Genomic DNA, 16063 nt, shown 5'->3' with positions numbered 1-16063 from the left:
ATTACATTTTAATACAGAATTTAAAGGCATTTAAAATTATGTAGCAAGCCTAGATTCTGATAGAGGAGATTTTTTTGGTTATCTGCTTTTTTCATACTTAAGTGGTCAAGCATCTTCGGCTCTCCCACTGCTGTTCTGCTAAGTCAAAAAAATTGACTTCACATGTAAAACTGTTGAATCAAGTGGCACTTGATTAATTTCAAATGCATGTATTTAACTAGTTAAAATCAGCATGTAACAATTACAAAACTGCTCTGTAATTAACAGAGCTTCTTTTAAAAAAGAGGGGTAATGTCAGATTTCTGTTAAAGTTTCTGTTGCTGATACAGACCAAACATTCACAAAATTGACAGATACAGCAGTAACACATAAGACATCAAGATTACACAGGAGTTAATGGAAACAGCATAGTAATTTGTTAATGAACAGACAAATATATTAAACATCAATACTTTTACATAAAAGACACTTTATTAGATATTTAATAGAATTAGAGGACAGACTAAATAATTTCTTACCATCCATCTCGTCAGAAGTATCCTCTTTGTTGAAAAAGCAGGCAAAGAAACATGGAAAACTTAGTGTGTTAGAATAAAGGTGTTCACAGCAGAGTCATAAAACATTAATTGAGGAAAATACATTAATATTAAATACAGCAGACATGTTTATCTAATTAATCCATGTGTAAGCTACCTTAAGCAAAGTTGGTTTTGCAACTTTGCGCAAGGTACAAAATTACAAAACAGAGTACAAGTACCCTGCACAGTGATATTGATTCTGTATTTCCCAAATTTGAGAAAACCCTTACCCTAAAACATTTATAAATGGTTTCATTCTTGGTGCAGTTACTGAAGCATCAGTACATATGTACATCATTACTGAACCACTTATTTATATTTCTTATTAAATTTGCTTCTGAGCATGAAGTCCCACCTGGGGTAAGGGACAGGAGGGAAAAAAACAGCACAATTAAGACAGAGGACAAATGAGAGAAAGTTTCACTCTGTTTTAAAAGCATTAAATATTTACCAGTTCAGCTGGAAGGTAGGGCATAAATATTCTGACAGTAACAATCAAAATTAAAATATTTAGCACAAGACATATATAATTACAGCTCAGGCCTCCTCAACAAGGACATTAATACTTAAGGATGTCAAAGATAGTCAACATTTAAAATAACTAGAGAGTATCCTCCTGCTTCTAGCATAGTCTTTTAATAAATCATAAATAAGCAAGAGTTCTTGTATTAATAATGAAAAGGGAAGAGATGGGTGAACACAATTATGGATTACTATGCTTATAAGCTTCTGGCCTTCTGAGGCTTTAAATTTGGTAGCTGTGTAAGCAAAAGGTGGATGTTTCTCTGCAAGCCAGGCTGAAAATAAATTCAAGCTCTGGGACACAATGTCATTTATTTTGGTATTGACTGCAACACCTAAAGGGAGTGGAAAGCATTACAGAAATAAAGTAACAGTGCCTGGGCCTTTTCAGACCATGGCCAGTATTGGCTTGATAGTTCTGTCATTTAACTTTCCATATTTGGCTACTATAAATAAATCCCTTAAAATGGACAGAAGAAAGAACTTTACAAATTAGCCCATTATCTGAAACATGGCACTTGCTTGGATTTGCACTCCATTGATTTAAAGGTTACCTTTTGAAAACTAAGAGTAAACAATATTTTGAAGCTAATCCACAACAAGCAGTCACACTGTCTACATGGCATGTATCCTTGAAATTACCTTACCACAGTCAAAAAACTGTCAGGAGATTGAGCCAAGATCAGTCACGCAGTACAGCTTTTATGTGACTGCAAACAAACCTTGGTCTCCTTGACTACCACTGCCCTTTCACTGCCTGCACTAGGATTTGACTTTCACTGTACTTTGCCAGTATTACGTTATTTAGCCATTTCAAATGACATCACACTGTTCTCCACAAGTGACTGCATCTGCTAGCAAGGTAAAGCTTTCCAGCAACTCAAATCCTTCAAATGAATAGGACCTGGATTTATTGCTTATTATTCCTCTCCCCCAATTCTCACACATCCAATCAATAAATTACAAAGAGAATAAGCTATTTCTGTTACTTTCCTGCTAAATCCACCACTGTTTACTTCACTGGAAACCTCTGTGCCCTTCTCAACCCTTGCTTACAAAATTCCTAGCATGAATCAGATATTGCTTTAAAAGCTGTAAAAGCAAACCAGTAGTCCAATCAAGAGATAATTTTCTGTGAAAGTCTTAAAACAATATAGTCCCTTCATTTGAGCAGCATAAAGAAGGCCTTAACAGAGCAGGATCTCTGTCTTTGTTTTCCATTTGACTTTTTTCTCTGTCACCATGCTCTGCACCACTTTTACTCTGAATGCCAGCTTTGTCTTAGGTTAAAAATATGTTTTATTGCACATCACAACACACCAGGCAATACTCTGATCTTGGAAAACGATCATCACACATATTTCAGGCTTTTAGGCACTAAGTGAGGAGGAACTCACAGTTCCAGAATTATAAAATGGCTTGAGTTGGAAGGGACCTAAAGACCACCAAGTTCCAATCCCTTTACTGTGGACAGGAACACCTTCCACTGGAGTGGTTGCTCCAAGCCTAGTTTTGAACACTGTCAGGGATGGGGCAACCATCATTTCCCTGAGGAACCACTGGTGTATCCTGTCCACCAAGCAGCCTCATGTCGGCGTCCACCTGCAATCCAGCAGGTTCTGCTGCCCCCTCTGTGGGCACCAGAGGGAGCCCACATCCAAAACTGCTATTCCAAGTACCAAGTATTCCTTTTAGTTCAGGACTGCTCTTTAAATTAACACTAAAATCAATGCCGTTCACAGCACTTATACAAGGCCCTGATGACAAAAAGAATCAACTAATTTTAGGCAGCTTTTAACTTAAGTTCTGATCTTAAAAAGCACAATTAAAACCTTTGCAAACCACAGCCTACATGTATGCTAACACCTGCCCAAACACAATGCAGATCAGAAGAACTATACAGTTTCTTTGCCTCTTGTGATCACCTATGGCCATACTAACATGTTTCTCCTTGGTAGTCTAGCTGGCACAGAAGCTGAGAAGAAAAAAATAGTTTTGGGAACACTGAACCTTTCTTTCCCTACTGTTATCCCTACAGCACCGATAAGCTAAAAATCTAGAGCAAAAATACATTCATAGTCGTTTACCATCGCCACTTAGTGGATATTCTAGCACCTACATCACCACCACTACAATTATCAAATACTTTTCTGCACCGTTACCACTTGCAGCACTTCCTATGTCTAACAGCAAATATCAGTGGAGGCTGTCAGCTAGGTAAAGCATACACATAGTTCCATCAATGCCCTTAGGAAGAAATTACACGCTCAACGTAGTAAGTTATTGTGTAAAACACTTCCCTACTTCATGAAGAAGCCACCTCTGACTGCCAGGGTATTTCTTTAGCACTCTTGCAGAATACCTGAACAGCTGAGAAAAATGGAAAATCAAGAGCTATCACACTCATTTTACAAACAAAAAAAAGTATGATCACCATGTGCTGTTAAGTACAGATACCACTCCTTCCAATACTTAACATTAATTCTAGATTAAGACATTCAGAGATCATAGTATGGACACACTCTTTGCACTGGCATTCTTCCAGCACAAGAAAAACAAAGCACGTAGGAAAGTTTGCGACTTACTTCAGAACACCTGCTCTTTTGCCACACTCCAGTGCTACTAACAACGATGACTGCTTTTCAAGCACAGGAGTATTGCACTGTAACTTTCTGATCAAGAAAATCCCAAAGACCTCTGAGAGCAGCAGAGCAGAGGTGCTCCCCTTACCTAGGGAGGCGTAGGAGCCCGGGGGCAGCCCGGCTGCGGAGAGGCGCCCAGCTCCAGCTGCCTGCCCTGCAGCATGGCGGGCCTTGGCGCCCGCCGCAGCGTTCACGTCGATGTCACTGCGGGACCTCTGCAGGGTGCCCGGGCTGGGGACGCCCTTGCTGCTGGCTGGAACTACCAGAAAAGGAGAAGAAAAAAAAAAAAAATGAGTTGATATTGAATAAAATAAATGATATTTAAGAGGGTAACATCATCTACTACTGCACCGTGCTTGTAAAAAAGCACAAAAACAATGTAAAAAAGGTTAAACTAGTATTAAACCAAGAATTACTGAGATTAAAAAGCAAACCAGATCTGGTCTTGCTATGAATTGCATATAGAAAGAGTTTGTGTGTCAGTAGTATTTATCTTCATTCAGCATGAAATTTTAGCATTATTTAATGCAAACTGTCTCTTCCCACCCCAGCACAAATGACATAATTCTGAACCTTCATGTGATTTATTATGTTACTGAATGATTCACAACTGTAAGAGAATTCACATCCTTCCTTGAGATACTGAAGGATGAACAATACTCCCACACTTCAGCTAAGGTGAGCTGAATGCGTATTCTGAAATGTTTGAGAGTCTAATCTTTAGTATTTTCATATTCACTTCCTATTATTTACTGAATTTTAACTATTTGCTTAATTTTAACCACTGTTTTAGGTCTTCTAAACTTGACTCCCCTTATCAGTTTCAGTATCCATTCTTCATTACAGTCCACTTGTAAAAAGCTCCTCAATGATTTACTCTCAAAGTGTTACTAAGACATTATGGGAAAAGACATTGAAGTTATTAAATCCCAAAAACTAAACACATAATTAAACTCTTTGAATTACAAATATGCCATTTGGCTGCTGTTCTTTATTTATGTATTTACAAAGAGCAAGAGCTACATGCGAACAGATCAAAGAGACAGTGAGTCTTTAATTTCTAATTGACATAAGCCTAACCATGAACAGACCAAAGAATAATATTTTGTTTCTTTGAGAATGACTGTTCCATGACAAAACTCCAGGACAGAGGATCAATTAATTCAAAATTCATAAAGAGTTGTGTCTTATAATTGAAACAACTGAAACTACATAAAATGCGAAATACCATTATTTATCTTGGAAACAGGGTAAATGCTGATAGTCAATTTTTAAGCTGCATTATAGAACTTTTAATTCAAACAACATGAAGAACTATGCACTACACAATATTACCACCACCTTACCTCTGCCTGCAAGACTTGCTGGGCTGGCTGCAGACCATTTAGATGACAGAGGCCGACTGAAAAAAAGTCAATAAATCCAGTAAGTCTCATGTATCAGATGCAAAAGTAAAAAATAAAAGAGAGGAAAAAAAAAATTTCTGTTCTTTTCTCCCCCTTCAACCTTCTCAGCATATTTGTAGATAAATAGTTTAAACAGAAAATGATAAGAAAACCAGAATTATCTTTTCCCTTACATTTTATAAAACTACATCCTTATCACAAAGCACTAATCCTTCAGCTACTGACAGGAACATTTGCTAACAAAGTTCAGGCATTCTAGACTAGGTCACGGAAACATTTAAGGTGGTCAGTACAAGGTTTTAACCACAGGGCTGATCTTACACATCAGCCATCAAACAAGAACAGTGGGAGCTACCCAAAAACATTTATGAAAGACTATGTGAAGTGGTGTCTGCAGTAACAAGAAAAGCAGGTGTCCAACTCATAAGACTCCCCCAATCCCAGATGTCCCAAGAATCAAGTTATAAATTAATAAAGGAAATGCTAATGCCTCCAAGCAGCTAGACTCCATTTCCCCTGTTGGAATGTAGAGGCTCCCATATCTTAAAAAAAGGAGAAAAATCTCATGTCTTTTCCTCTATGTTTTGTCTTCATTTCATTCCCACTGCAAAAATGAGTAGTTACTGAAGCACAATCTTCCAGTCTAATCAAGGTTTGGTACAGTAAAATGCAGCTGGAGACACCAGGGAAATGAAAAGGACTGGTAGAAGAAAACGTAATAGCATATTCATTGGTTAATATTCATTGGTTAAATATCTGATGGGGAAAGTTTGTATTTGATGAAATAGCTGAGTATTTCATCAACAGTCAAATTTCAAGCTGAGTCAGTGTCTCAGCTTTAGTAAAAATAATTCCTTTAATTTTAAACCTAAAAGTAGAAAGAAAAGAGATGCCTCATTCTGTGGATTTATCCCAGTTATTAGCTCAGCAGTAATATAAAGGTCAGCACCATAACCTAAATCCTCACAGAAGAATATGTGTTTGCAGCTTGCTCTGAATAAACCTGCTTTTCTGACATGACTAACTAATGTTTTGAAGGTACTTTGCCTCAAGTAAGGTAAGGAGGCTGAAGTAGAGCTCCTGACCTTACAACTTGCTCCAAACAGAAATCCCAGACAACTGCCACAATCTATTGCAATTGACATTTTATGTAAACAGTTTCATATAGGTAGACAGAAGTCACTACATTTCTCTCTCATTCTTCTATCTTCTCTAAAACAATTCTGGATTAATGATCTCTAGGAGATATAAGTTCAGAAGGTCAAAAATCACAGAGGATCTGACTTCTAGGAAATCATACCCGTATTTCCTAATTTAGCCTATACAAGGGGAATTCAGCATTCACTATACTAAAAGCCAGAAATAAAATTTTGGGTAACAAACATCCATCTGAATGCAAAGTTTGTAATAAATCAATTAAAATTTCATTAAATTCCAATATAATCACCTCTACTGTTCATTTCTTATTTTACCCCTAACTTCCTGTACTGTAGCACTTACACATCTTGCAAAATGGGAAACAACATTTGAAGATTTATGAGTATTTTAAGATTCTAATTTCCCTGTAATTTAGTTTTTAACAGTATATTACCAGTAACTCATTAACAGCACTTTTATTTTCAGATGGGGAACAGAGATTAATTTAAACAAGAATATTTAATATTTGAATAAACATTTGTGGAAAATGAAGTGCTGGCAATTGCTTGCATCACAGACAATTATTTTTAATGAATTTTTTATAATTACAAGAATCACAGGAATAATAAGGTAAATCTCTGATATTTAAGGCATTAGCCAATAAAAAAGGCGAATTCCAATATGTGAGAAGCAGTCTTTGCCTTCAAGTAACAAGTGAGCAGACAAGCTCTCTGGTTTTGATAACGAAGATCTGAAATATTAAAAGGTTAAAATACTTTGAGGAAGCTTTCTAGCATTTAAAGGCAAAAATCACCACATACTACTTCACATTTCTGCTAAAAAGCCTGTAGATTTCTTTTACTATTGGTACCTAAGAAAACTTCAATTTTTTCAGCTCAAGATTATCTATGCATTTTAATACATCACTGCACCACAGACCCACCCTGTAGTAAGTGGCAGAGCTATGAAATACTGCTAATACATATTCAATACTGTGAAGATAGGGGAAAAAAAGCCCAAACCAATCTCCAACAAATCTCATTGTTGATGTTCCATTTTCATGCTTGCCAAGGAAAAGAGATGATAAAGAAATTACACCATTATAGCTTTCCTAGACCTATTCAGCACATCAGAATGCTGGACATCAATATGAACCTGGAAGATATTTTGGTGTTTAAAGCAGCTGTTAAGGAATGAATGTATGAATACAGCATCCTAATATCCAGTTAAAGACTGTCTGTACTTTGCACCTTACTGGGGTAATGCTGTCACTTAGCAAAACACGGGAGAAGAAATTTTTATTAAAAAAATTAGAAGTCACAAAATAACACAAAATGCAGCTTTTCTGTACTCAACAGGAATCTGGATAATTTGCTTTTGAGAAACTGCATTTGTTTCTTGGCTCAGAAGTGACCCTTACTTGAGGCTCTCCTGTGAGCTGGAGGATGACCTGTCTGACTGAGGGAGAGATGCTATACTGCCGGAATTCTTCAAGTAGGTCTGAAGGCTTCTTTGATAGGGTGGCTCCAGAGAATTGTACAGAGTCTCAGCTTCACTAGGAAAGTGATTTCTAAGACCCAGATAAGCCCTGCAAAAAAAGAATAACCACATGTAAATGCTCAGTATTTTCTTTAAAGGGTGGAGTCAGGAAGTAAAGATTACAAAATGAACCATGGATGGGAGTGAAAGGAACTGAGAGTATGAGCAATGCTCATCAAGTCAGCTGCATGGACTGAATTAATCTTTTCAAAATAACTGAAGTCTATCATCTGAATGTCTCACATTCACTCACCAGTTGTGTGGGGAAGCAAAAGGAATTGTTTTCTAGCCTTCTCAAAGTGCTGCAGTTGTTTAAAGATTTAATTAACAGGAGCAGAATGATTATGCAGCAATATCAACCTTTCTAATTCTTCTTTCAGTGGAATCATCAATGCTGCACAACTGCATTGACTGACTTGGCTTTGAGAACGTCTTTTGCCAAAGAAACTGGGTAGCAATTCAGGACAGAAACATGTGTTTTCAAACAAACTTGTTTTTATCTTCTTCAGCCGTGGATAGCAGCTCACCTTGGATTAGAGCCTTCTATCACTCATTTAGCACACACAATTTTTCAGAGCAAAATGAATCAAAACTCACTTTCTTGCCTCCACTCTTGCTTCTGCATCAGCATCATGAATACCCTTCTTGATTGTTTCAACCAAGACAGCTGCATGCCTAGAAGAAAGACATTCTTCATGCTATTTTGCTACTCCAAATTCTAAGCAGTAGCTTTACACTTTAATTAACATTTCACCAAGTAAAAAACAGCTGCAATGCTAGTTCTTTCCAAAATATGCAGTAAACAAACACTTAAGCACACTGATGACATAACTGTACCTTCTGTAAAGGTTTAGGTCAGCTTACTCCTTCAATCTAAAAGGATTTTAATCTACTTCTGACATACACCCACCTATCACACTTAAAAAGTTATTTAAAAATACCTTTTATAAGACATCTGCCTTCCTGAAATGGAAAAGCTATTTCCACTGTTATATTAATAGTAGGAAAAGGGGAAAAATTAAGACCATAAGTTTTCTTACAGCTTGGAAAGCTTTTGGCATATGAGTTATAAACCTAAATACAAGTTCAATGAACAGCAAAGTACCCATCAGAACACAAACTTGTGAAGACAAAAGTTTTAATTCAAGGTAAGTTTTGGGTGGGAAGTTTGTTATTTGGGGGTTGGGGGAGAGGTGGTGGGTTTTATGGGTTTTTTTAGACACTTTGGCATAAATGATTTCCCCATTACTCTCCTTGTCAGGAGCACCCTGTGGAAGCAGCAATGTGACTGGAATGAGCTGGATGAATTCTTCAGAGTCAGTTCTGGATGCTCTTTATTCTCTTTGCTCCTATCCTGGGCTTAAAGTGACCAACCTGCAGAACTGATGCACGCACAGTTTTCCCATCTATCTGGAGTAGCCACAACGTGCCCTTACTCATTAGCACAAAAAGTCCTCCAGCCTAAGCCCACTTGCCCTCTTTCACAGCAAACACACAGATTTCCCCCTGCCAGGAGAAAAGACAGCTGCTTACCTGTATATGCATTGCTCACAGGCAGGATAACAGAGGCAGAGGGTAAGGAGAGGAGGCCACAGGAAGCCAAGGCTGGAACATACAGCTCTCCTTCCCCCTGGCACCTGAATGAGCCACATGACCTGCTGTGCTAGAAAGGCTGTCTATGCCAGAAAGGCTGGCCAACACTGAACAACATAATCCAATTAAAGGATTCAACGACAATATTTCTGTCTTAAATTACATTAGCAGTTTATTTTAGGGGAAAAAGTATACTGGCCCATACCTTTCCAGTGAATGTGTTTGCCACTCTTGTAATAACAGGTCTAAAAATTCAAAGGAGCGCCTAAAAACAGAGAACCAAAGTCATAATTAAATACTCATTTCTCTATTGTGCTTGTGGAAGAAACACTAACTTTACTCTTTCCCCCTGAGGGAAATAAATACAATAAAATACCTTTATCTGTCAAATAAGGGCACTGGTCACCTTATTGGAAAGTTAAAATATTTTCTATATTAAGCAAACATGCAAGCTAACTAATTTTAAACTTCAAAATAACAGACATGGTTCAATTAACAATGTGCTGTTCAAGTCATGTTATTACACATACCCCATGTTAACTGTATTAATCCCAAAATAACAGACATAAATTAATGAAGTTGAAAAAATTGTACAGAGTATAAAATCCTAACATAAAAAATAACAACATTAAAACATCATAGAATATTAGTAATTATTAATATAAAATTTTAATTTAAATATGAATAATTGTTATAATTACTCTATTTTATATTAATAAAATAAGCTATTATATTAATATATAATTATATATTGTACATATTATAATACCTAATTTTAATTTAAATATATTGATAATAATTTTAAAATATTAATAATAACATAAAAGTATTAAAGAGACAATACAGGATTTCTATGGCAGTATATTTCTGTTCCAAACACTATTCCCATCCTTCCATCTGTCACTAGTGAGTATGTAGCATAAAGGAAAACATGAGACTACAGAGGGCTCTGCATACAGAAAGCACTGCAAAAGATTTTCTGACACAGTAGTAATGAAGATCTCTACATGTATTCATTATTAATTTGGGAATCTTGACAATTAGCCAACTGCCATTAGCAAAAGGCATACTTTCAAAAATTATGTCTGAAGCTAGATCCTGATGAAAAATCAAACTGACACAGATTAGGGAGGTGTAGGTAATTTTCAAACATGAAGTGTACCTGACAGCCTGAAACAATCTCTTTTTCTGGTTATTCAGCATTTTTTACTTGTTCTGGAGGGACAAATTTGGTTTTATTCTGCCCAAATCCTTTGGGCATTGGCAAGGCATGGCAAGAAACCCTGCAATGCTTGTCACTATTACAAGTGATGTGGTGTTTTGCTGTCCTTCCAAAAGAATGAAAGCAGTATGGAGACAACACCTTCAGTGATGCTCACTGGAGTGTGAACTGCAGCACCAAAGCCACCTACAGTCTGATGTTCCTCAGTAAAGGCACAGCATGTGGAGGCACTGAAGCCCTGTGAACTGTTCAGCAGTCAAACCAGAAGCTGTGGCAGGTCAGTACAATCTGGGTTGAGGTAACACTTGCTCTGGATGCAAAAGCAGCTTAGACTCAAAGAAAGTAATTCAGATGCTCAAGTTGTTCCTTGCATACACACAGTGACATTGCTTTCAGGACTAGTGTCAGTCCTGAAATAGCATTAACTGCTTTTGTGTGATTTGGTGCAGAAAATGACACTGTCAAAAAGAAAAAAATCATTTTTTAAGAGCCAACCCACATGTTCAAGTATCATGTTCTCAGAGAAAGCAACATGCTGGAGATGTAGCTGAGATGCTGAACACCACAACACAGGAATGCTCTGCGTCCTAAGGTAGCTGCCACTGTCTCAAGGCTGAAATTAAATTTTGCAGTTTGCAGTTTACTGGCTAACAGTTTTGTGTGTTCAGCATTTATGGTCACAAGTCTTCTAATTTGTTCATTTTCAACATATGATAATCATATTTTAAAAAGTAACAGCTTTGGTAATTTTCATTTATAATGTACTCACCTTCTAACTGCAACTGATTTTGAGGTACAGTTGCTTGTTATTAAAGGTATGAGTCGTGGCACATGAGTATGCTGCCAAAAAAAGGGCAAAACAGTTTATGAGAAAAGCATTCCTGAATCCTGAATTTGTACTGTACTTATTAATTCAAACACAATTAACACCATAATAAAAACTGCAATCATTAAAACTGCTTACCAAAACTAAATCATAGAATACTGTTAAATGAAAGACTGCTGTTAGCATGTCAATTGAAAGAAAGCTATTTTCTTCCAAAAGGTCAAGCAAAAACCACTTCCAGTGCCATCAACAATAACATCATGATATGCAATACTTTGCTGTCAAAAGTAATATAAGAAGTTCAAATGTAGCTGTCTCCTCAGAGGAGTTGAAAGCTGATGCTATTTTAGTTTTGCCACAGGAAAAAAAAAGTAACCAACATAGCTGTCTTAAAAGTCAGAGTTATAGAGCAAAAAGTGAATCAATGAATATGAAAATATAGGCATTCTTACAAGGATCAGTATGATGAGTACCACAAGGATCAAATGTCCTTTAATGCAAAATATGTCAATAAAGTAATAAAAGCATTGACATATAAGCAAGCCTATATAGATAATCTATATGGAAACACTTGATGGAAGAAGAAAACTATTAAACTATGCATAAGATAAACTATATTCAATCCAAATGCATTACAGAATTCAGAATTAAAGCTGTCTTACTTCAGCTTTTCTTAACTAGTTGCAGACACAAAGCATTACCATTTTAATTTCAAGTAAGAGTAATGTAGTTCAACAAATCTATTCTCAGTTAATTTCTTTAGTCCTTTCTTGATTAAATACCTACAGTAAACAGTCTCCAATACAGTGTGAAAGAGTAGGCTAATTTAAAAAAGTCCAAGATCTTCAGAAGTACAGTACTGAAGAATTTAAACTCTCTCATGTATCACAGCTGCAGTATATAAACACACAAATCACAAAAAAAATCAGAGATAATCATCAGCTCACAGAGTACTGCCAATTTTAGGATTAGGAAGAAATTAATCAAAAATTCTGGAAGAGCCTAGCAGTTATATTTGTTTGTCCTGATATACTTTAAACACAGTCTTAGGTGGTTTGCTTGTGTTTTGTATAGATTGAAAAGAGGCATATGACTTCCAGAAAGGGACAATAAGCAAATCAGGGGTAAAAATAGTTTTCTACAGATGGAGAAACCTGTAAATTCAAGTTATTTGGAGCTATCAATGTTGTAATTTCTAGAAAGTATTTTGCAAAGGAATCAAAGCCTCAGGCTTGCTTTAATTCTGTTTTTAACATGTCATACTTCATCTTCTGCTCCTTTGAGGATGTAATGATACATGCTTCCTTGCAAACCACCTTGAAGATCAGTTGACAAACCTGAATCCCACCTCCTTCTGAGACAGATTTCTGCCATCATGCCATCCTCTCCATGATTCCCTCCCTGCCCCCCCCAACCTTTATTTTAATTGCCTTCCTGAAGTATAAGAGTCAAGAAAGAGAAATCAGACTGCACTGTAAGAACTTCCTGGAGAAGAAATACGAAATCCAATGAAGGCACAAAGATGAGATGAAGCTCCTCAAGATCACTGGTATAACACAGCCTCCCTGTCTCAATGCACTCACTCTAGAGCAATTACAAAGGAAAGCACCAGGATCTCAACTGGCTGTCACTGGGTGCTGCTGGGAATTTTTGAATAAAACACTGACTCCAAAAACTGCAGTAGCTTGGGTTCTAGGTACTCAATTGATCAAAGACCCCCTGACCAATACTCATTTAGTCCAAAGGACAGAAGCACAAACAGGCATGGGGGCTGCACTTCTTTTTGATATTTAATTCTCAAATCTGAATTTTCTGCTAAAAAACCTCACACATGCCATTTATTGGTTGGGTATTTGAACACTGTGGATAGGATTTTCTTGTTTTTATGCTTCAAATCCATTATGTTAAGTCACAGCTAAGAACAGAAATTTAAACAAAATCAGGGCAACTATAGCTGATGTGTAAGCTTGTCTTCAAATGACCTAAACCAATAAAGCCAATTTAATGCAATTGGTGAATGTTTATAATTTCTTACATGCCTGAGCTTGTCTTACACTACTGCTAATGGTATTCTCTTACAACTTTAATTATCCTGTGTAAGGTGTATTCCTTCCCTCTCAAGTCTGTGCCATCTCACAGTGGAGTGTAAGAGTCTGGGGAAAAAATACCAAGGGATTTTGTCTTAGCCCAAGTGCTGATGCAAAGGTCATGCATGCAGAAGTATCAGAGCACATTCTCAGAGACACAGAGAGACAAAGCAATATACATTCTGAACCATTCTGAAGATGGCAACAAAAGGCGAGAGTCATGAAACCTCTTAGGTTTTCCAACAACTTACAAAATTAAAATTACCACCGATGAGATCACAGTAAATTGCAGTAAGTGCTTGGCATTAAGAACACCACAACTTCTAATGTAGAAACTACACGCAATCTCCCACGTTATGTGAAACACAAAAGTAGCAGTACAAGTCCCAAACTCTAAATATCTTGCCTGAGACACCAGTCAGTAGGTGCTCAAAGAACATTCAGTAGAAAACAGCTAGGATAGAGCACTCCTCAGTCCCATAGGCTATAGTTTTGGAGACTCAGCTTAGAAAGTTCTTGAATTTAAAAATTCAAGTCTGTATTGGACTTTTCTTTGATGAACTTGTGCTTTCTGAACTGATCCAGGTATGTGGAGCCTCTTCAACATTTTACCATTAACTCCATTGTTTCAAATTGTTTTGGTGGGGAGCGTATATGTAGAAAGAAATAACTTGCATTGTTGTTTGCACTATTTAAATTCTCACTAGTTTCTTAGCTACTAGCATAATTTGTATTTTCCAAGAAGGCAGTTAAAATCAGTTACTCTTTGAAACACACTTGGTGTCTTTTTTCAATTAACACATTACAAAAAAAATCCCAGAAACATGAAAACAGCAGCTGTTCACACCTATTTCTTCCATCTTTATGATGACAATGCTGCCAATTGGTTTCAACGATATGTAGTATTTGTCCACCCATGAGAAACATTACTCCTCTGGTAAAGAATTATTTAAAAACCTGTATTTCAGTGCAGCTGTTATCTGTGCCAACAGCCACGACCTGAAAACTCCTAGCAGGCGAGGTGAGAACACCTACCCGAATGATGAACCTGATGGCTGCACACCCAGAGGTTGCCATCACTTTGGCGCTGTTGGGAACCAGGTTAAAAAGAGTAGGCACAATTGCTTCAGCGCCATGGTCAAACTTGTTTCCCAGAACAGTTGAAAGGTGGCTGTTTAGAGGAAACATAAATTAATTTCTTAGTCTTAAAAAACATGAATAACTTTGCTTCATAATGAAAAAACAAGTACTACAACTGGAAAGCCTAAATTTTCATGTCTACATCAAGTATCACTGTATTTCTGCTTTTTAACAGACTTTGAGATGTATAAATCTAAAATTTTAAATAAATTATTGAGGTTTTTTTTCCTTTTGAATGTAGGCAAAACTACTGAACTCACCACAATCAGCCAACCATAAAATTTTACACCCTTGCCTCTTAAAGGTTAGGTTTTCAGTTTTAACGAATATTAAAACACATGTCACACACAGAAATTTAACTGTTCACTGGTGACAACAAATGCTTCTTTCATGCAGTAAGACTATATAAAAAAGGATTTGCAGCCAGCAGCAAATGACACATCAAATATATCAATGTTTTAGGGATCAAGGAAAATTCCAGGTTGTTAGGCCTGCAGGAGAATATTTGCAGAGTACTTTTAGACTGCTCCTGACTTCATGTTAGGAAAGGTTATTACAATTTTCTCAAAGTCTCAATTTCCTTGGAAAGGGCAGGTGTATGTTTCAGCATTTCCTCTCAGTCTGTTCAAACAGGAGACCAGAATAGCAAGGGTGAACTCCATGGTGATCCTGTTTCAGATGGCCACTGAAAATCAGTGGTTACACCAATGTCTTTCCAGAGGATAAAAAAAGTCACGGAAAACACAGAAATGGGAAACACTACTCTGGTTTTCCCCTTGCCCTTGAATTTAAAGGAGTCCATGAGATGCTAATGGTGAAGATTTTATTTCAGTTTAGCCACAGCTTCTAAAATTATCACGATCATCTGTCTCTTGCCCAGAGAGACAACCCTGGAAGTGTTCAAGGCTAGGCTGGGTGGGGCTTTGAACAACCTGGTCCTGTGCAAGGTGTCCCTGCACTGCCAACAGGATTGGAACTAGATGACCTTTAAGGTCCCTTCCAAGCCAAACCCATTCCATGATTCCCTGAAAGGTATTACCTCAGCAAAATGCTCTATGTTCAAACCACTACAGTGCTATTCACATTGTCTTTACAAGCAGTGCCAGTGAAGCGCTGTGCCAATCACCCAAGCATAAGTGATCCTGAGATAAGTCCCCAGTATCATTCACAGCAGTTTTGCATTAACCTGCACTAATGATGGCTTGGCAATGGTGGTAACTGGTTATTTACATACAATTGGTTACAGGATTATCAGCTACATGCATCCCCTCAGAGAACAAATTCCTTTAAGCATTTCTTTTCCTCTGTGGCTTCAGATCCTGACTTGACTCTATCAGTCACAGAGCACAGGAGCCCAACAAGAGAACCTCA

At 37.1% G+C, this 16063-nt stretch overlaps 1 protein-coding gene across 20 annotated transcripts in view; it reads right to left on the bottom strand.

Annotated features, from left to right (window-relative positions):
* CLASP2 (cytoplasmic linker associated protein 2) overlaps positions 1–16063 on the bottom strand; it is a 146914-nt gene that overhangs the window by 50564 nt on the left and 80287 nt on the right. For 14 of the 20 annotated variants that reach the window (XM_058021685.1, XM_058021696.1, XM_058021718.1 and 11 more), the window contains 8 exons: positions 14588–14723; positions 11409–11479; positions 9623–9682; positions 8422–8499; positions 7706–7873; positions 5089–5144; positions 3831–4001; positions 519–542 (listed from right to left, as the gene is read on the bottom strand). In XM_058021685.1, coding sequence (XP_057877668.1) covers positions 519–542; positions 3831–4001; positions 5089–5144; positions 7706–7873; positions 8422–8499; positions 9623–9682; positions 11409–11479; positions 14588–14723 — 764 coding nt within the window. The remainder of the gene's footprint in view (positions 1–518; positions 543–3830; positions 4002–5088; positions 5145–7705; positions 7874–8421; positions 8500–9622; positions 9683–11408; positions 11480–14587; positions 14724–16063) is intronic. The other 6 variants (XM_058021707.1, XM_058021755.1, XM_058021773.1 and 3 more) reach the window with 1 other exon arrangement.

Source organism: Melospiza georgiana, chromosome 1, assembly GCF_028018845.1.
Source record: "Melospiza georgiana isolate bMelGeo1 chromosome 1, bMelGeo1.pri, whole genome shotgun sequence".
NCBI lineage: Eukaryota > Metazoa > Chordata > Aves > Passeriformes > Passerellidae > Melospiza > Melospiza georgiana.
Note: the sequence above shows the minus strand (reverse complement) of the source record. Positions and strands in the feature narration are given on the sequence as shown.